Here is a 21543-nt window from a genome sequence, read left to right as displayed (position 1 = left end):
GTCCAAGTACATATGTAAATGTGTTTTTAAACAATATGTTTGCTTGTTTGAATGATTGTATCATTCATATATATATATATATTCATTTAAGGGACAGCAGAACTATGAAGCAGAGGCAATTTTCTAGGAACTGGTGTGTTGTAACTTGTAACAATACCAAACCGGACTGTAAGAAATCTGTGAGTGAGAAGAACCTGTTACCATGGTTACCTAAATCTAAACTGGTCCTTATGAAGAAAACAATTAAATTAACTGGTAATTAACCCATGCAATAAGCTTAAAACAGCTTTGTTATGCACATGACACATTTACTATTAAAGTCATTGACTCTAAACTATGAAAATCCATTTGCATGACCAGTAAATTGAGTTACATAAAATGTAACATGCTGCACTTGGTTTATTGAGAGGATGAAAATGTGAAATAGTTAACAATTGATACAGTGACATAATAAATTCACGAGACCCAATTGAAAGGATATATGACCTACTTCACCATTTCTTCGACTTGATCATGGAACAATATGTTTAAAATGTTTTACATGTTATGACCTATGCTGATATAAAAAAGAAGATGTGGTATGATATCTAATGAGACAACGCTCCACCAAAATGACACAGAAATTAACAACTATTGGTCACTGTACGGCTTTCAACAATAAGCAAAGCCCATACCGCATTATTAAGTCAGCTCTCATTCATTTTGAAATTTGTACTCTGATTATCACAAAGCCTATGTCCTAATAACTACTTCTACTGTAATCCTGTTACAGCAACCATGTTAACAGGAAAACAATTTGTAAATACACTGTAACAGTGTTTCTAACAATTGCAGCTGTATGGAATATATGTGTCTGTTGTTGTTAGCACAATTTCTCAATTAGTAACAAATTTTATGTGTAAAAACTCAATAATTAGGAGCTAAAAAAAAGGGTCTTCAAAAGTGAAAATTAAAGCCAGGATATGCCCAGCTTGCAGAATTCTTTAGCTTTTAACCCAGAACTTCTGGCACATGAAACCTTGCTAAAATAGGACACTTCTATGCCAAGTAACCAACTGCTTTGCTAGTTCAATAAGTTCTCCACCTAATATAATTATATAATTTTCCAGTTATATTAAAAGTCTTTTGAAGTTCTGACATTTATTTCTTTTTCTAAATTCTTATACCAGTATAAGGAGATGTAGAGTTGTTATTTATAAAAATATAACATTCACCCATCCAGTGTTCTCCCCAGAATTTTCAAATACAAATGTAGCACCATGGAAATTAACATAGCACTGGTTTTCCAAAAAAAATATAGAACAATGGCCACTATAAATTCTATTATAAAATCATCCAAGATACATTGTACATGTAGCACCATGGTAGAAAATATAGCACCAGGGTGACACAGTGCCTTATATTTAAGGCCCTAACAGTAACAGTGACTCAACAACAACACAGAGCAATAGTACAGGGATGTATTTGTTGGATGCATATATCTAAGAGATAACTGTATTGTATTTGAAGCTTTAAGGACGTCCATCGGTAGTTTTACTGTCGCAAATTTAGTTTACCTGGCATCCCTTCAGAATATAATAAAATTTGATAAAAAGAAAATTTTTAGATGCAACATGTGAGTTTTTTGTCGTATTACACATGTCAATACATTCAGCAATTCAAAATGTCGGCTTCCTTAGTTACAGACAAGGAGACAGAGAATTTTACGCTAATTGTCATCCAATCAGAATCATTGATACAAAATAATTGCATTAGAAATATAGTTTACGTATACCTGATAATTGGAATCATTTACATATGTACATGATGTAGTTTACCTGATAAAGTCTGATGATGTGAGGATGTTTCAACATTTTCATAATTTGTATTTCTCTGTAAATTTTCTTCATGTTATCATCGTCAAGCTGTGTTTTATCTATAATCTTAATGGCAACCTGCAAGTAAAACACAGCTACATTATATACAGATACAGATACATCAAGATCAAATCAAACAACTGCAAAAAGAAAGTTTTGTATAAGCCCATCATAATCATGATAAATGCCTGTTTAACATGGTGTTAACTTATTGTTACATTAAATAAGCCATTATATGTGGCAATACAGTTGCCTTGTATGACAATTGGGGAGTACATTATAAGAATACATTGAAGAACTAATCTTTTAGTTATAATTTCTATACAGTAAAACCTGTATAAACCGGCCGGCTACGGGACCATGAAAAAGGGCCGGTTTGGACAGTGAGCTGGTTTATTCAGGTTTCTGTTTTGACCGGAAGTTAATGACTTGTGACGTCCGACATTTTGCATGAAAAAATTCTCTCTGATTGTAAATTATATCTGATAAATTAAAATACTTTCACTTCGTTTTTCATTGTTTGCATTTGCATCATAATGCTCGCGTTGTTTGGATTGTAAGACGAGAGTTTCGATTTACTCCCATGATCAATAATTTGAAATGTTGGAATGGCCGATTAAAAAGCCAGAATATTATCAAACGTAATGTCATCACTTTCGAAACGTTGTCGTACAGTGTACAATATCCATTGATTGTTGTCATCCGGGTGTTTTTCATTATCAAGGTCATTTGTTTAGGGGTTCACAACAAGGAACCAAGGATTTCGAAATTACGATGTGAACTTTTTACTTCGCGATTTTAATTTGTTTATCCAAGTTAAAACGTAAGTTCAATCCGAGATATATATATTCGGTGTGTCTTTTCGTTTAATTGACACGTTTATAATGTTTTAATAAATAATACAGCTCACTACTGTACGATTGTAGGTTCACAGTTTGACACCTGACTAATTGATTATCACGAAAAGTTATATTGTATCAACAAATATGTTTTGATTGCATATCGATCATTGAAATTAATTAGACAAACCGGTTTTGACAGGTAATAATTAATGTAATTAAGAGTATTGGGACTTCATAATAAGACCGGAATTCGGAATACACAGGGTCCGGTTTACAAAGGGTACTTTAACAAAGACTTTGAATGGAAAAATATGGGACTTTCATTTTCGGCCGGAATGGACAGGAAACCGGTTTATTCAGGGTCCGGTTTAATCAGGTTTGACTGTTTTTAGTATGAAAAAAAATTGTCTTTATCATGAAGCTTTGCAGAGGACTTTCTAAAACTAGCAAAAAATTAATTTGTATAGATGACAACCGGTCTCCTCTGGCATAATTATGTCTTCATCATATGAATATCAGGCACAATATTTTTATTTTCTTAATATTTCTGGGGAATAATTATTGATGATTTATTGTTGGTTGATTTATGTCCAGTGGCAAATGTTTCATGCATGTTCAGGTTGAGAACAAGTTAATAGAGAGGCCTAGACCATCAAGGATGATGGTCTGGGAAATTTGGACTGCCACTTGAAAATGAGAATATAGTGAATAGACACAGAAATTTTGCCCTGCAACAGGCCACCTAGGGACCCCTCATGGAGTTGTTGCAAAAGTTTTTAACGTGCAATGAGCTTGGCACTCTCTTCACATGATGCATCCAAATTAAACTTCACCATTCTGACTGGATGTGGCTGCAAATTTGTACATCCTGCAGAGCCAAACAGACCCCCAACTTTGACAACTGTTTTACTACTGGGTGGAAGAAGACCAAGTTACTATATTTCTTAGGGGTGTAAGGGTTGGTGCCTTTGCTCAATGTATATGGCTGCACCTCTCTCCAAAGATTAGGGGGAGGGTTTGGCACCCACTTACATGTTTTACCCTGCCACATTCTGTACGTGCCTGTGCCAAGTTAGGAGCCTGTTATTCAGTAGTTATCATTTGTTGCTGTGTTATATATTTGTATTTCGTTCATTATCTTGTACATAAATTAGGCTGTTAGTCTTCTCATTTGAATTGTTTTACATGTTATTTCGGGGATTTCTATAGCTGACTATGTGATATGGGCTTTGTTCATTGTATAAGGATGTAAGGTGACCGTGACCTATACATGTACATGCATTTGTTAATTTTTGTGTCATTTGGTATCTTATGAAGAGTTGTCTCATTAGCAATCATACCACATCTTCTTTTTTATTTGTCAAAGTATATATACAAAAGTATGCACATTACTAATAATATCCTGTTTAGCAAAGAGATATATTTGAATTCCTTTCGTCCAACTTTGGAATCTGAATAAATCTGCTGGTCAATTTACTCAGCCCGTTGGGGTCAAGTTGTCTTTGAACAATTGATCATGAAGATCTACTGCAGTGATCACTAGCCAGAAAAATTATACTGATATTGAGAGCTTGATCCTACACTTTTTACAGGTGTGTCCAACTCTGATCTTAATTGAATAAAATAGCCAGTGGTACATGCACATGAAGCTTGTAGTGTCTAGTTACGTTGGCTTCTTTCTTGATTAAAAAGGACACTCACAGTCATGTCATGATAAGAGGACATGAGTGCTTAAAGTTGAAGTAAACAACAAAAATCCATCAGCTGGGGACAGGTAACAATACTTGTTAGGCAGTCAGGTTCCAAAACGGGTCCCAGAACTTGGTGAGAAATTTAATGACACTGCAGTTGTCATTCATTGAATAATATTTACAATAGAATGAAATAATTTCTGACAATACATGTACATGTACCACAAATAAAAACCTACAACAATTCTCAAATTTTAAGAAAAAATCAGGGGAAAAGATAATAAATTTTTGTTGAAAGTTTTTACCACTAATTCTCATGCTTCATATGCAGGGGTTAAGAAATTTTGTTATAGCTCACTAGCCCAGGGCTAATTGGTTGCAAGAGCCCAGGGCTAATTGGTTGCAAGATTTTACTAGCCCTGTTGGAAGAACTACTAGCCCAACAAAACTGACCTGCTAGCCCTAGTATGCCTTACAAATTCAGAGTGTGCTGCAATAACAGTGAATTCTATAAACGTAACAATTTTTATCCATTCACGGCATTGTACAGTAGATTTTTGCAAATTGGATATTCAAAACTTATATTAGCAAAAAAATATTCCATTAGCATATATATATTCAATTAATCGATAATTGAATCGATAATTGAATATTCACTGAAAATTCTGATATATTGAGTTTACCAAATCTGGGGATGATACACGTCTTGACCACTGATATACGTGTGTATGTAAAAGGATTGGAGGGGGGTTTATCAGATACAATAGCATCATCACATTTGTGTAAAAGAATTATCAGCACATGTTTCAAATTTATATCTGACAAAAGTTAGGTTTCTGCTGTCAAAAGGGATTCACATTTATATTGCAATAAATCAATCAGAAGGAGGTAAAATCAGGTTGCATTAGCAATGTACAATACCACCCCCTGTACTGACACATCGATATTGAAAGTACAAGATCCATCCAGAGTTATTTGTTCTATTTTAAAACTTGTACAAAATCAGTTCAAATTCTGGGAATCCAGGATGACGTAGTTGAATCTGATTGGATAAGATAGAAAAGTGATGATGGGATTTTCCCCTTTCAATTCTCAGATCCGGACATCCTGGCATTTACATTTGTCAGGAGGTGATGCCATCCGGAATCCTCTAGATTTTTCATCTATTTGAAGGGGATTACTGATTATTTATATTGCCGATAATTTTTTAACGAGAGGTTATAGTATGTTAAAAATCAAAATAGAGATATTATATAGTGTCTTTAACAGTATTAAAAGAGTAAAATTACTATATTCAACTGGTTACGATATATATCAATTAAATTAATTTGCAATAAGTCTATGGAAAATCTAGAGGAATCTTATCCGCATCACCTCTCAACATTGTTTACATAACAAAAATGCTAATCATTGATTGGTCAGTTACATGTTGTGATGTCACTGCAGATCTGAGAATTTTAGAAACGCCAAGAATTTTTTGTTACTAGTCCGTCGGGGCATTTTGGGTTACAAGTTTTGGTTGCCCGAGGTCTAAATGTTGTAGTCCCGGGCGTCGGGCTAGTAGATTTCTTAACCCCTGATATGACAAAGAAAATTTGATTTGGTGATAGAAAATATTCAGATTGTGAAAAAACACTACCCCTTGAACATCAACATGTTGAAACTTACATGGTCAATTTCCCTAAACTTGTGGTCTACATTGTTTAGGGAAATTAGCCTATTATACATGTATCAACATTTAATAGTTTCCATTCAAATCAATATGACATATATGTCTATGTCTTCTTCATACTGCAAAAAAATAAGACTACAACATGAACAATTGTTTCAGTTGTCAATCATAAGTAAACAATATTCTGTCTCGGCCCCATGGCATGTGGGTTGTCGACCTTTTTAGATTTTGAAGTCTTCGTGTTCTGGTTATAAAATATGTAATATCTTTGTTGTACTTCGTAGAGTTTTCTTTATAAATGCTAGGCTTATCAATTGTAAAATTCGCCAAATGACACTTAACAACGCATCAAAACGTGTTTATATGAACCTTCTCCAATGACTGACCAGTGATGTTATTCTAACTGTTTTATGTGTATCAATATATTGTTTACTGAGTAACGCCTTATCTTACCTTCGTTTTAGTGTACATATGAGTAGCCAATTTGACGACGGCGAAATTTCCTTTTCCAATGGTTCTATCAATTTCGTAACATCCTATTCTAACGATTCCCCCGTGGGGTTGCGACTTTCCCTTCACCGTCGCCATTTTGTTTACAATATAGATCCACGCATGCGTTAAGTCTCCAAAAGCAATACACAACGAACTTCTTCGGTTGAGTACACACCATTGACACACATTCAACACAAGTAGGTCATGACATCGAAACTTTAGCGACGAACTGCGGTTAAGAGTACATATTGAAATAAAAATGTAACTATCAAATCTTTTAAATAACATATGTGAGACATTTATAGTGTGTATGAAAAGAATTAGAATATATATATAATTGCAACTAAGAAGAAAGTGTGGACTCACACATATGTCTTGTTTAACGAGATCGAATTCATGTGTACGTGATCATAGGAATACTATATTTTAATATTCTAGTCCCAACTTTAAGTCTTGAACCAATATAAGGGTCTGAGACTTTGGGCACCCCATTATTTACCATTGTATTCTTTATTATTTGGACTTTTTTTTTCTTTTCAACACCTCCCTTGTTATCTAATCTGTTAATCCCATCCTTACCCCATAGATAAAAGGGCTTGCAACTTATATTGTTTTCAATATCACTGTACAGCTAAAAATACCTGTAATTTTCTGTGTTTGGGGACTATTTAACTCATATTAGGATTGCTCATTTATTTCTAATATAAAACCTATATGACATTAAAGATGAGTGGTTGTATGGTGTCTATATAGAAGTTTTACTTCCATAATTTTATATAAAATGGTTATTCAGATTTCCAAAGTTTGAAAATTTTAATTTTCAAATCAAAGTTTTCAAATCTTTTAATTTAGAAGATACAATTAATTATTTTTACTTGGTTGGATAGAGAGGAATTTTCAAAGGGTTGTGTAGAAGAGAGGCGAAAGATACCAAAGGGACATTCAAACTCATAAGTCAAAAATAAACTCACAACGCCATGGCTAAAGTGAAAAGGACAAACAGACAAACAATAGTACACAAAACACAACATGGAAAACTAAAGACTGAGCGACACGAACCCGTAGTGTATACTTTTATTCATTTTTAGCATGAAATCATTATTTTTTTTATTATTATTAAAAACGGTATTTCGAGCATCCAAATATAAAAGTACCCATTTATACTGTTGAAAAAGACGAAGATACGGAATTCGACTGCTTTTTGCAAAGTGTAGTCTTAGACCAAATACAAAGTATACTGATTACAGAAACTTTGGAGAACAGTGTCCAAAATACAGTTATCTTGTAATTACAGAATATCCCTTATTTTTAAAGTTAAAGAATCATGAGCGAAAAAATCAAAGCAAACAGAAATGAAGTACCACTAATCGATACCCTAATACATGATTGTCTAGGGGTCTACCAAAGCCGGCCTCCCATGTGGGATAACATCGCTGCGTTGAAGACCAATTGGTGACCTTGGCCTGTTTCTGCTCTTTGGCTGTGCTGTTATCTAACACATTCCCAGTTTCCATTATTATTAGCTTATTATTTTTTTTGTTCATTATTCCTTGTATTTGCTCTTGTACTTATTTGAGAGTACCCTGCTTGCACTGAAGTACTGAAGTGCCTGGATGTATTAGTCTACCAACATATACTTTTGTACCATTACATTTGGTGTGGAGTTTGTTGTTCGGTCTTGCCGGACTACCGTGAAATACAAATTTAAAGAGCAAAATATTTCTTCTTGATTTCATATAGTCGAAACGCCATCTTAACTGGCTATATATTACTATAAACAAATGTCTTTGATATTACTGGTAAATCATATTAAGTCAACGCTTTCGTTAACACAAGATACTTATAACCTTTAATAAATTCTTCCAAATACACAGACTTGGTTTAGAAGTTACCTAAAGGCTTCAAACCGAAAAGCACATTCTTAATTTTACGGTGATGTTGTTTACCGAGCCAATAACTTTAGATATAAGCCGGGTTAACTAATCGATCCTTTAAATTAACTTATTTTACAATGTTACCAATTCAATACTGTAAGTATATCTTTGAATATCGTTTTATCGGTACAAATATTGTTTTGGTTATCAGTAAAAAAAGAAACTAAAAAAAACCTAACATATTCACAGTATTTTGGCATTGGATAAGGTCATGTTTTTGGTTAATGACGTGTTTCAACTTTGCACTAAATCCATTGGATGGTGGGTGTGTACTGTTTGATATTTTAATCTACGTAAGTTACATGTTTTATTACGGTTGTTATTTTTGCTTTGTACTAGTTGTCAGTAACTGCGAGTATTCTCAGAATTGTACTTTGTGTCATTTTTTTTCTGTGATTAGTACCTTTACTTGTACAGTGTGTCGATCTGATGAGTTAAGCTCATTTCAACTGATTTTTATAGTCCTTTTTTAGATTCAATTATTGTAATAAATCCTGAAGGTTTGAAAAATGTATCTACATTGCAGTTCTAGACATTATGTGCTTAATACATATCTCATGATTCTTGAAAATATTATAAGCAAACTGACAATTCCATGGAAAAAAATAAAACAAAAAACGACAAAGAGTAAAAGAAAAGTACACAAAGTACAACATAGAAAACCAAAGACTAAGCAACCCTATCAAAAACCGGAGATGCTCTCTTTTGCTCCGGATGGGTAAGCAGATTTTGCTTACAATGTCATCACGTTTAAACCCGGTTAAAATCATATAAGGTACAGTTAATTAGTTAGACCCTCGTGTATCATTTTAAACTAACATGTGGGCCAAACTTATTGATCTGTATTGATATAATGCCCCTTACAGAGGATAACAGGAAATACCATAAAGAATATTCAAACTTAAAAGGGGAAGAAAATTATTTAGCGATATGAATGAATTTTCTTGATCAGCTAGTTTCAGTACATGACCAGCTCATAGATATAAGAATTGATATGAAAGCGAATGAGACAACTCTCCATTCATTTCACAATTTTTAATAGTAAAACATTCAAGTTAGGTAAAAGTACGGTCCTGGCTAACACAAAACAGCAAGCTATAAAGGGCCCCAAAAATGACTAGTGTAAAACCATTCAAACAGGAAAACCAACAGTCTAATCTATATAAAAAAAAAAACGAGAAACATTTATGTACCACATCAACATACGACAACCACTAAACATCAGGTTCCTGACTTAGGACAGGTGCAAACAAATGAAGCGGGTAGTAACGTTTTAATATGTACCAAACTTCACCCTTATCTAAAACAATATTGTAATATCACAACATAGAAAGACACAATATAAAATATCAATTGAAATGGCTTCACTCAATCAAAAGACATATTAACAGAAGTGAACATACACTGAACGAGTAAATCGAAGAACACACATTGAGGATATAAGAACTGTTGTCTGTAATTCAAACAATTGTTTACTGTGATAATGTGTAACGTGTAACCAGGCGTTTATATCTTAAACGAACGTTCCAGTAAATACTTGGATCGAAGTTGTCCACAAACAATATGTCAATACCAAAACCTATAACTACCTATGCTATGCACAATGAACCAAAATATATACACTAGCTCCTTGCCGATACAAAGTAACAATGAACAATAAAACAATTATACATATACAAATATAATTATAACACAGCCTGTCCTCCTATTAGAACAATCTGTCCTATACAACAGTGCGTCTGGTACAGTATGTTACTACCAGACAGTGCGGGCTGGTACAACTTGTCCTCCGAGTAGGACAGTCTGTCACTACCAGTCAGTGTGGCTGATACAACTTGTCCTCCGAGCGGGACAGTCTGTAACTAACAAGCAATGCAGACTGTTGCAGTCTGTCCTCCCAGTGGGACAATCTGCTCTACCGACTTTCAATGTTAGACCAACTTGTACCCTGTACAAGTTGTCCCCAGTACAAGTTGTCCTCCTATCAATCTTACATCTATGTCACGTACTCTCTATTGTAAGCCAGTCTTCTTCTGTAAGAACATCGATAGAGCCCGATTATATATGGAAGTGTTTAACGACCTTGACTGGCTATACAGCCCTCGCACGGTCGGTAGAGCCCGATTTGTTTTCCTTACCCACTTATATACTCGAGGGCGAATTCACTATTTACTGGATAGGGGTGTTCTCTAAATATTCCCGATACCAAACACAAGAGTACCTCTCAAACACCCCCATACCAATGGACCCAACCACTGACTCTGCCGCCAAACGTCTAAATCCACACAACGCTTCCTTCTGCATGAAATATACATATGTACAACAAAATTCTTCTTGTTTGTTACCTTAACAACCAATAAACATTACATAGCCCACGTCCCAATCTACATGCGTCCCGCATGATTTATTTACAATTACAAAACAAAATACACAAACTGAAATTCACTCCACTACGTAATAGGCCATCCAGGCTGGTCTTTTTCTTTCACGGCGACCACTTTCTTCTTCTAATCCTATTCTGTCATCCTGATCTATTACATTATCCAATACATCAATTTTACGTAGTTCTGTCACTTGGGGATTATCAATGCCTTCATACATTTCCCCTCTCAATACCTGCTTGTGCTTGAGTTTTATCCTATCCACATGAATGATCTGCGGGGTCCCTCGGATACCACAGTCAACCTTATATGTAAGGTTACCACTTTTCTCTAAAATTGTGAAAGGTCCTCTCCAAAAACAAGTCAGTTTTGGAGATTTTCCCGTTTTCCTTACAGGGAAGTATACATATACTTGATCTCCAGATACAAAACTTTCATATCATAATTTGAGATCATGATACCTCTTTTGTTTCCTCATTTCTCCGGGCATTTTTTGCCTAACAAAAGAATGTGCATCCTCTAATCTTTCTTTTAGTTCCCAAGCCCATTTATGTTGTGGTATACCTTTAATAGATGGCGGCATCTCATACAATATATCTAACGGAGTTGTATTTTCCCTACCGAACATGAGACGGTTTGGAGTCTGTCCAGTTGTGTGATGTTCGGAAGCCCTATACGCCATCATAACAAAGGGGATATTTTTATCCCAATCTCTTTGATGTTCTTGGACATATGCACTATAAGCATTGTCACTGATGTCTTGTTGAATCTTTTTACCATACCATCCGATTAAGGATGATGTATGGTGTAGTCCTGGTTTTCTTGATATCAAGTACTTTACAGACCACTTGAAACAACCTACTTTCATATTGTCGTCCCTGGTCAGAGTGAATCGAGGACGGGACACCGAATCGAACTATAACCTCCTCTACAATTATTTTGACAACAGTACTTGCTTCCATATTGGACATAGGGAATGACTCTGTCCATTTAGTATAGTAGTCTGAAACAACTAAAATATACCGATTGCCATTTTCAGTTTCTGGAAGTTCCCCCAAGAATATCAGTAGCTAATCTTTCCATAGGACTACTTGTCTCTTCAATGGCCATTGGAGCACGTTTCTTTTTCATTAGGGTTTTCCTCATAGCACACTTATCGCAACCAGCGACACATGATCTAACGTCAGCTTGCAACCCTGGCCAATAGTAAGACTGGCGTATTTTCTCTGAAGTTTTACGCATACCTAAGTGGCCTGCATACTTTGCATCATGACAGTAGTGTAAAACCTGTTTTCGTTCAGACAATGGAATTACAGCTTGCAATTTCGCAACTTTCCGTTCGTTGTCGTAAAAGTGTCTGAATAACAAATCGTCATGAAGTTCTTAACTATTTTAATAAAAACTGACTCCATAATGACCTTATAAAGAAACATTTACCAGATACCTCATTGTATAGTGGCTTTTGACCATCTGTCAGTCACTGCTTAACTAGTTTAAGGTCTGGGTCGTTTGATTGTATATCTGTCAACGACCAGTCTGTATCATGGTCGGACATCTGACTAGTAACTATTTTAACCTGACTTTCTTCAGTCTTGTGAAAAACATTGCTCGTTTTTGACTGCCAGTCTAACGTATATCCACATTGTTTACAGGGAATACGACTCAGTGCGTCAGCATTCCTGTGTTGGGTACCTAGTCGGTGTTGATTGTGAATATCATAAGCACTCAGTGTCTCAATCCATCTAGTCACTTGACCTTCTGGGTTTTTTAGTTGATCAACCACCGGAGTGAGCTATGATCCGTTCTGATCGTAAATTTTCTCCCATATAAATATTTTTTGAAATAGTCACAAAGTATACCACAGCTAGCAACTCTTTGCGCGTCACGCAATATCTACGCTCGGATTTAGACAATGAGCGACTGGCATATGCTATAACCTTTTCCTTACCGTCTTCATGACGTTGTGATAAGACACCCCTAATGCGACATTACTAGCATCTATATCTAAGATGAACTCTTTGTTAAAATCAGAATGTGTTAACATTGGGGCGTTTGTCAACTTTTTTTAAGTAGATCAAATGCATGCTGACTATCAGATATCCATTCAAACCTTATGCCTTTTTCAGTCAAAAGATGCAGACATTTAGCAATTGAGGCAAAGTTTTTAATGAACTTTCTATAATAGCTGCACAGACCTAAAAATGAACGAACTTCAATAGGGTTTGTTGGAATAGGCCAATTTTGTACAACTTTAATTTTCTCAGGATCAGTGGCTATTCCATCTTTTGAAATTATATGCATTATATAACGAACCATAGTAACACACAAGTTACACTTTTAAGCCTTTAGCTTCAAGCCTGCTGATTTTAATCTGTCAAAAACTGTTCTTAAATTAACCAACATATCGTCTAATGTCTTGCCAAAAACAATAATGTCATGTAGACGTGCTAGACATACCTCCCATTGGAGCCCTGCTAGAACAGTTTCCATTTTTTCTAGTCGCAAATGCCGTCTAATATTTGTCTTTCTCGACCAGTTCAACTTGCCAATATCCAGAACAACAGTCAAGAGTACTAAACCAGCTGTTGCCTGCAAGATGGTCAAGTGGTTCATCTATTGTAGGCAGTGGATATGTGTCTTTATTGATAGTCACGCTATTCAGTTTCCTGTAAATAAACTCATCATAGATACCAGGACTAAATTTAGTATATACACCAGACGCGCGTTTCGTCTACAAAAGACTAATCAGTGACGATCGAATCCAAAAAAGTTTAAAAGGCCAAATAAAGTACGAAGTTGAAGAGCATTGAGGACCAAAATTCTTAAAAGTTTTGCCAAATACAGCTAAGGTAATCATGCCTCAGGTAGAAAATCTTTAGTATTTCAAAAATCCAAAAATTTGTAAACAGTAAATTTATAAATATAACCATATCAATGACAATTCATGTCAGCAAAAAAAGTGCTGTCTACTGGGCTTGTGATACCCTCGGGGAAATAAATCTCCACCAGCAGTGAGATCGACCCAGTGGTTGTAAATAAACTCATCATAGATACCAGGACTAAATTTAGTATATACGCCAGACGCGCATCCACACAAAAACGGTACGTGTCGTTCATTTTCTTGACCAAAACTCTACCTGCAGCCCATGGGCTGTGTGAAGGCTCTATAACTCTATTCTCTAACATTTTATCTATATTGTCATTAACAACCTTCGATAAATGAAAAGGTGAACGGCGAGGAGGTTCTTTGAAAGGCCTAACATTACCAGTTTCTATTTCATGTTTGACTAAACTAGTCTTACCTAGGTCTGAATCTGTTCCAGCAAACAGACTTTCATATTCCTGCACTAAACGTTTGACCTTCTGTTTTTCTTACCTCAATAATTTGTCAGATGTTCTGTTCAAAAGATCATGCAAGTCTGACCTCAACCCCTTTTTATTTTGTCCATCATTCTGAAAAGGCAAGGATTTTGCTACGTGGCTGATTTCTCACATCTGTGCAATAGTTGTGCCCGGAAATATAGCCTTAGCCTCGTTCTCTACGTTCATGAGTCTGACTGGTATACTGTCATTTGATTTTACTAAGGAACGTGCCGTCAAAATGTAATCTTTCCCTTTACTTTCACTTGCTTCTACTAAAACTTATTTTTTTTGGCAATGTCTGACCTTCGGACAAGCAAACTTTCGCAGAAACAACGATCTCTGATCGAGCTGGTATCGTAACAGATTCTGTAGAAACCACCCTGAAACATCCTAATTTACCTTGAAAAATTAAAGGAACACTTACTAGGTTATCGATGTTAAATATGTTTTCAGACACATCAACCAGACACTTGTTTTTCTTCATGAAGTCTAAACCCAGAATGCCATCTACTTGTAGCTCAGTTACAACGGCCTCTGGAAGTAAACCTTTCTGTACCAAAATTTAGTTTAAAATTGCCTTTACCTCTAAGGTTCAAATAGTTTCCACATGCGGACTTAATTTGTGACTTAGTAGCACTCAGATGTGGCCTATACAAGTCAGGAATAAGATCGTACACTTTGTTAGAAACAAGAGTTAATGTAGCTCCAGTATCCACTACAAACTTGACAAGTATATCATGAATAAGTAACTCGACATACATTCCTGCATCCTCTGTGTCCTGACCGATCCGTCCGTATCAGGTCCTTTCGTATATCCTCCCAGAGCATTTTGTTTCTTAATACTGATGTGACAATTTCTTGCAAAGTGTCCTATTTCACAACTAAAACAAGGACCACCCCTTTTCTGTTGCTTTGAGTGTTATAGGTCTTCCCACGTGGTTGGAACTTCTTTTTAGAATTTAAATCATTAAGCGTCATCATGTCTTTCGTTAAAGATTGTAAATTATTCTCCATTGTCTGCATCCATGTCGCAATATTCTCCATTGATACAACGGTATCCGGACTATTAGATGCTTCTGTGCGTTCGTCACTCGTAGTCTGTCGTAAGTGACCCATGCTTTTCATTGTTCTACTCTCAGCTTTGTTGTAAGCTTCAAGCTCAACTGCCAATCGTATAGTATCATTGAGACCTTTAGGACGGGACTGTTTAATTCTATGTCTCATTTCAGAGTCTACTAATGCGTTAAAAAATTGTTCCTTGGCAAGCGTGTCTCTTAATTTTAATGGGGCAGTAGGCCATGCCAGATTAGACAGTAGTCTAACTGACTGTCCTAACTCAGGTAGAGTTTCACTTGCTTTCTGGCGTCGTTCTTTGAATTGAACGCGATAAAGTTCCGTTTGACTGGATGGAGCAAAGCGTTCCTCCAGTGCAAATACTAGGTATGTAAATATCTGTCTCTTTTCCTTTGGTAAATCACCAAGGACTGCTTGGGCCTCTCCAATCAGTGACACGGTCAAGTACAAACCTTTTTGATGTTCAGACCACATATTAACAAGGGTGCACATCTCAAAGTGTGATAAATAATCCATCCAAGGAGTAAGGCCATCATATTTTGAAGGTTTGATTTTAACAACATTTGATCCAGAGCTTACAGTATGAGCAGTGCTTCGATTTTTTGTTGATTCCTGCTTCGGATTTATATTTTGAATTTTGTCTTGCCCTATGGATTTTCTATTATTTACCTGAGGATTTGTCATGATATCCCTATCTGGCAAAGGTATCAACCACGGCTAATCCTACAGGTGTTGATATCATAGAGACGGCCCTGTCGTCACTACGCCTGAACCATGTTCTTTGTTTTCAACAACTTTTGGACGTACACCCTGACCTCTAGGTGTAGAAGATATAAAACCTTGTCCATATTGTATTGTGCTTTCGCTAAGAGACTGTATTTGTCTACTTTTTTCAGCAATCTGATCGTCAATATTTGACATATTTATTGCAGAAAAGTGTAATCAGAGACATATATACACATGTATATATGTCTCTGGTGTAATCAAAATGAAACAATTTATATTAAATAATACACTCGTGTTACAACTCAGCCGTGACTAACAACTATGCCTCACGGTTCAATCACTGATATCTTTGACGTAAACACTAATGTCAACTGACAATAAATTAAATGACAATCAATCAATAAATCAAATAGTATATAGACAACTTGAATCCCAACCGCTAGCCACCAAATATGTAACGTGTAACCAGGCGTTTACATCTTAAACGAACATTCCAGTAAATACTTGGATCCAAGTTGTCCACAAACAATATGTCAATACCATTAGACAATATACGTATAGTGTCTTGAAATATGTAATTTATTTGTATGAGGCTTAGAAACGGGGAAAATGCGAGGTTCTACCGAGCATTTTCCCGTTTCGTGCCGAATACAAATAAATGTCATATTTCAAGACACTATACGTATATTGTTTTTATACTGAAATCGATAAAAAAATTAAAAAAAATAAAAAAATATGTAACAAATATTGTTAAAAAAAAGTGTTTTGGAATTTCCCTCTTGGGGGTACCGTTTTGGGATATTTCCCTATGAGCGTAGTCCAGACGGTAAGACATTGAAATTTTAAGAAATAAGAAAAGGAAAATGAACTTAAATAATAACATTTGATACACATGGTATATAAATTAACAATTTGAAGATATAACAAGTTTAAATACATAAAAGTTTGACCATTGTTACTACACGTTGTCATGGTTGTGACGTGACGTTGTTGATGAAATACAGTAGTTCCGGTTAGTAGGCGGGGCTTATAGGTTAGTTGAGGTTATTGACGTATAAAGCTAACGTTTATACGTATAGCTTTATCTTTATAGTAAAGTAGCTGATTGCAGTATAAAAAACTATAACTATCTATGCTTTGCACAATGAACCAAAATATATACACTAGCTCATTGCCGATACAAAGTAACAATGAACAACAAAACAATTATATATATATACAAATATAATTATAACACAGCCTGTCCTCCTATTAGAACAATCTGTCCTATACGAAAGTGCGGGCTGGTACAGTATGTTACTACCAGACAGTGCGGGCTGGTACAACTTGTCCTCCGAGTAGGACAGTCTGTCACTACCAGTCGGTGTGGCTGATACAACTTGTCCTCCGAGCGGGACAGTCTGTAACTAACAAACAATGCGGACTGTTGCAGTCTGTCCTCCGAGTGGGACAATCTGCTCTACCGACTTTCCATGTTAGACCAACTTTTACCTTGTCCCCAGTACAAGTTGTCCTATCAATCTTACATCTATGTAGAGTACTCTCTTGTAAGACAGTATTCTTCTGTAAGAACATCGACAGAACCCGATTTGTATTCTTCACCCTCTTATATACTCTAGGGCGAATTCACTATTTACTGGATAGGGGTGTTCTCTAAATGTTCCCGATACCGAACACAAGAGTACCTCTCAAACATCCCCATACCAATGGACCCAACCACTGACTCTCCCGTCAAACGTCTAAATCCACACAACGCTTTCTTCTGCATGAAATATACGTATGTAAAACAAGATTCTTCTTGTTTGTTACTTTAACAACCAATAAACATTACAATAACAATATAGCAATTTTAACAAGAGTGCACACGCTGAAATGTCTCGCCTTCTATACTTATCAATGATATTATGTAGATAGTCCTAAGTATAAAGCTAAGCTTTATTACAACTGTCACATAAACTTAACATTAACCAAGATAACTAAACAAAGACCAATGAACCATGAAAATGAGGTCAAGATCAGATGAACCATGCCAGGCAGACATGTACAGCTAACAATGCTTCTATACAACATATATAGTTGATCCATTACTTATAGTTTAAGAAAAATAGACCAAAAAACAAAAACTTAACACTGTGCTATGAACCGTGAAAATGAGGTCATGGTCAAATAAAACCTGGGCGACTGACATAAAGATCATAAAATATTTCCATACACCAAATATAGTTGACCTAATATGGCATATAGTATTAGATAAAAAGACCAAAACTCAAAACTTAACTTTGACCACTGAACCATGAAAATGAGGTCAAGGTCACATGATATCTGCCTGCTAGACATGTACACCTTACAATCATTCCATACAACAAATATAGTAGACCTATTGCATATGGTATGAGAAAAACAGACCAAAACACAAAAATTTCACTATAACCAATGAACCATGAAAATGAGGTCAAGGTCAGATGACACCTGCCAGTTGGACATGTACACCTTACAGTCCTTCCATACACCGAATATACTAGCCATATTGCTTATAGTATCTGAGATATGGACTTGACCACCAAAACTTAACCTTGTTCACTGATCCATGAAATGAGGTCGAGGTCAAGTGAACATTGTCTGACAGACATGAGCACCTTGCAAGGTACGCACATATCAAATATAGTTATCCTATTACTTATAATAAGAGAGAATTTAACATTACAAATAATTTGAACTTTTTTTTCAAGTGGTCACTGAACCATGAAAATGAGGTCAAGGACATTGGACATGTAACTGATGGGCGCCGCCGCCGGATCACTATCCCTATGTCGAGCTTTCTGCAACAAAAGTTGCAGGCTCGACAAAAATGGTGCACAAAATCCAGTTCTTTCCTGTTACCAAAGTGAATCAATTTTAAAAAGTTTCTAACTGGAATACGGAATAAGTTTAAGACACTATTTGTGGTTACTTATATATCCTGCAATAGTTTATCAAATGCCAATTATTGATTTTAGCAACAGGACAACGGTAACAGGACAGAATTGGTAACAGAAAGGATTTTTCTCTCAAATATGCTTTATTTTATAGTTTCAGAAAAATACATCATTTCAGATTGGTCACAATTGGGAGATAACAGCAAACAATGTCATTTATCCTTTAAAACTGTATTAGCAAGATGAAAAATCTTCCTAGGTAATGAAAAATTCTAAAATAAATTCCTTTCTGTTACTATCTACTATACTAGAATTGCACAATGTTCTCTGCTGTTATCAAAAGCAAAAAACCTATTTTTTCATTAAATATACTGTATATTATTTTAAAATTTATTTGATATGGTGATGATAACTTATATTAAATGAAATGGTTGGCATATAGTAGATTAACTTTTTGATTCATCAGTGAAATGGTCTTGAACATCCTTCCTGTTACTGATTATTGTTATGCTGTTACTTTTTATCAGGTAACATGACAGAACGTAACAGAAAGGAATTACGCAGTACTCTTTGTTCATTTACTCGAATTGTGTAGAAGTTAACTTCCATCTACATATCAAATTGATTAGATACTATAAAACACATTTACTGTTATAGTGCTGACAATGAAATATTCTCAGAAGATACACAAAAAAAGGCTGTAACAGGATAGAACAACACAATTATTTTTCTCAAAATTCTGATCTTTGGGGAGTTCAGATTTTTCAAACTGGCTGCTATTCACATCTATACATATGGAGTCATACACTCAGGAAATGATGCTCTTCACGTTGCATTACAAGAAATACAATTTTGGTCTTTCAAACGTGTCCACAGGTAGAACTAACTGGTAACTAACAGGAGGGAAATTACCCCTGGGGACAACATTTAAAAGACCCTTAAAAATGCAAAATTTTCTTACATGCTTTAGTTATAACAAAATCAGACCAGTAATGGAATAGTTTTTTTTTATATAATCTATCAGATTTGTGAAAATCGGAAGGCTGTTTACATAATTTATATTCTTTGAATGATTTAATTTTCAGGAAAAAAACAGGGGACAACATGATTTTTTTGGGGGGATGACCATTTAAATTATAATATTTTATTAGAAGAAATATTAAAAAGAATGTTTAATTGGGTGCAGTTGGTGCATTATATACTCTAGTTAATACTGAAACTTAAAATTTCCCAAAGAGATACCCGAATAAAAAAATAATTGCTGGTGAAAAACGGGACATGGAAATTAGACTTTTTCAGATATTGTCTCAAATACAAAATCAATAAAATAAGGGGCGAGATGTTTAACAATTTTAGAAAGAAAGTATATCCGGCATGTTTCATATGACCTTGACCTCATTTTCATTTGTCAATTTTTATACATGTATGTCAATGCTTTGCCTGTAACAGGCTGTTCTTTTTATAAGCTATAAGCAAGAGATCAATACATTGATGATTTATTTTAAAAATTACAAACTGAACATGTTTGTCTGGCAGGAGTTATCTGACCATGACCCTGTTGTCCTGGATCTTGAAAAAAGTGAAGTTTATGTGAAACTTTTTGTAAAATCATTCTCTTAAAGTCTTTCAGCATATAAAATCTGTCATGGATAGGAAAGCAGCCAATGCATTTCCGTGCACACTATTGTTAATCCATTAGAAAAAATATTTAAAATAATTTATCTCAGCAGTTTTTCAGTTCTGTGTTAAATTATGTTTTATTCTAGAGAGACCCCAAATTATCTCCATGGAAATAAGATGTGCAAATGATCATACTAGTATAACTACCAAAAAATAATTAATATTACAATGTGAATTAAGTAGTGGTTCCTCTTAAACTGATCTAAAGGTAATTACAAACTTTAACAAATTGTTTACCCAACCACTACTGCCGTCAATACGTTTGACAAAACTTTGAATTTTAAAAAAAAATAAGGATTTTCTTATCCCAGGCATAGATTACCTTAGCATTATTTTGCACAACTTTTTGGAATTTGGATCCTAATGCTCTTCAACTTTGTACTTGTTTGGCTTTATAAATATTTTGATATAAGCGTCACTGATGAGTCTTATGTAGACGAAACGCGCGTCTGGCGTACTAAATTATAATCCTGGTACCTTTGATAACTATTAGGCAGCATACAACCTGACAAAAAGATACACAAAGATATCACCACTGCTGTCAATAGGTTAAGGTACGGTATACAAAACCTGACAAAAGCAGAGCAAGATGTCACCACTGCTGTCAAAACGTTTAGGTAATACAAAACCTGACAAAAGCAGAGCAGTCACAACTGCTGTCAAAACGTTTAGGTAATACAAAACCTGACAAAAGATGGACAAGATGTCACCACTGCTGTCAATACGTTTAGGTTATACAAAACCTGACAAAAGATGGACAAGATGTCACCACTGATATCTATACGTTCAGGTTATACAAAACCTGACAAAAGCAGAGCAAGATGTCACCACTGCTGTCAATACGTTTAGGTAATACAAAACCTGACACAAGATGGACAAGATGTCACCACTGCTGTCAATACGTTTAGGTTATACAA

The 21543-nt window shown here is 35.2% G+C and overlaps 1 protein-coding gene across 5 annotated transcripts in view; it reads right to left on the bottom strand.

Annotated features, from left to right (window-relative positions):
• LOC143078790 (serine/threonine-protein kinase SIK3-like) overlaps nucleotides 1–6671 on the bottom strand; it is a 71733-nt gene extending 65062 nt beyond the window's left edge. For 3 of the 5 annotated variants that reach the window (XM_076253761.1, XM_076253763.1, XM_076253762.1), the window contains exons 1-2: nucleotides 6515–6669; nucleotides 1818–1934 (exon numbers count right to left, since the gene is read on the bottom strand). In XM_076253761.1, the coding sequence (XP_076109876.1) occupies nucleotides 1818–1934; nucleotides 6515–6649 (252 nt within the window). In that variant the 5' untranslated portion in view covers nucleotides 6650–6669. Of the gene's footprint in view, nucleotides 1–1817; nucleotides 1935–6514 lie in introns of all 5 variants that reach the window. The other 2 variants (XM_076253766.1, XM_076253764.1) reach the window with 2 other exon arrangements.
• Between the last annotated feature and the right edge of the window lie 14872 nt (nucleotides 6672–21543).

This window comes from Mytilus galloprovincialis, chromosome 6 (assembly GCF_965363235.1).
Source record: "Mytilus galloprovincialis chromosome 6, xbMytGall1.hap1.1, whole genome shotgun sequence".
Taxonomy (NCBI): domain Eukaryota; kingdom Metazoa; phylum Mollusca; class Bivalvia; order Mytilida; family Mytilidae; genus Mytilus; species Mytilus galloprovincialis.
The sequence above is the reverse complement of the archived record's forward strand: the minus strand, read 5'-3'. Positions and strand labels throughout refer to the sequence as shown.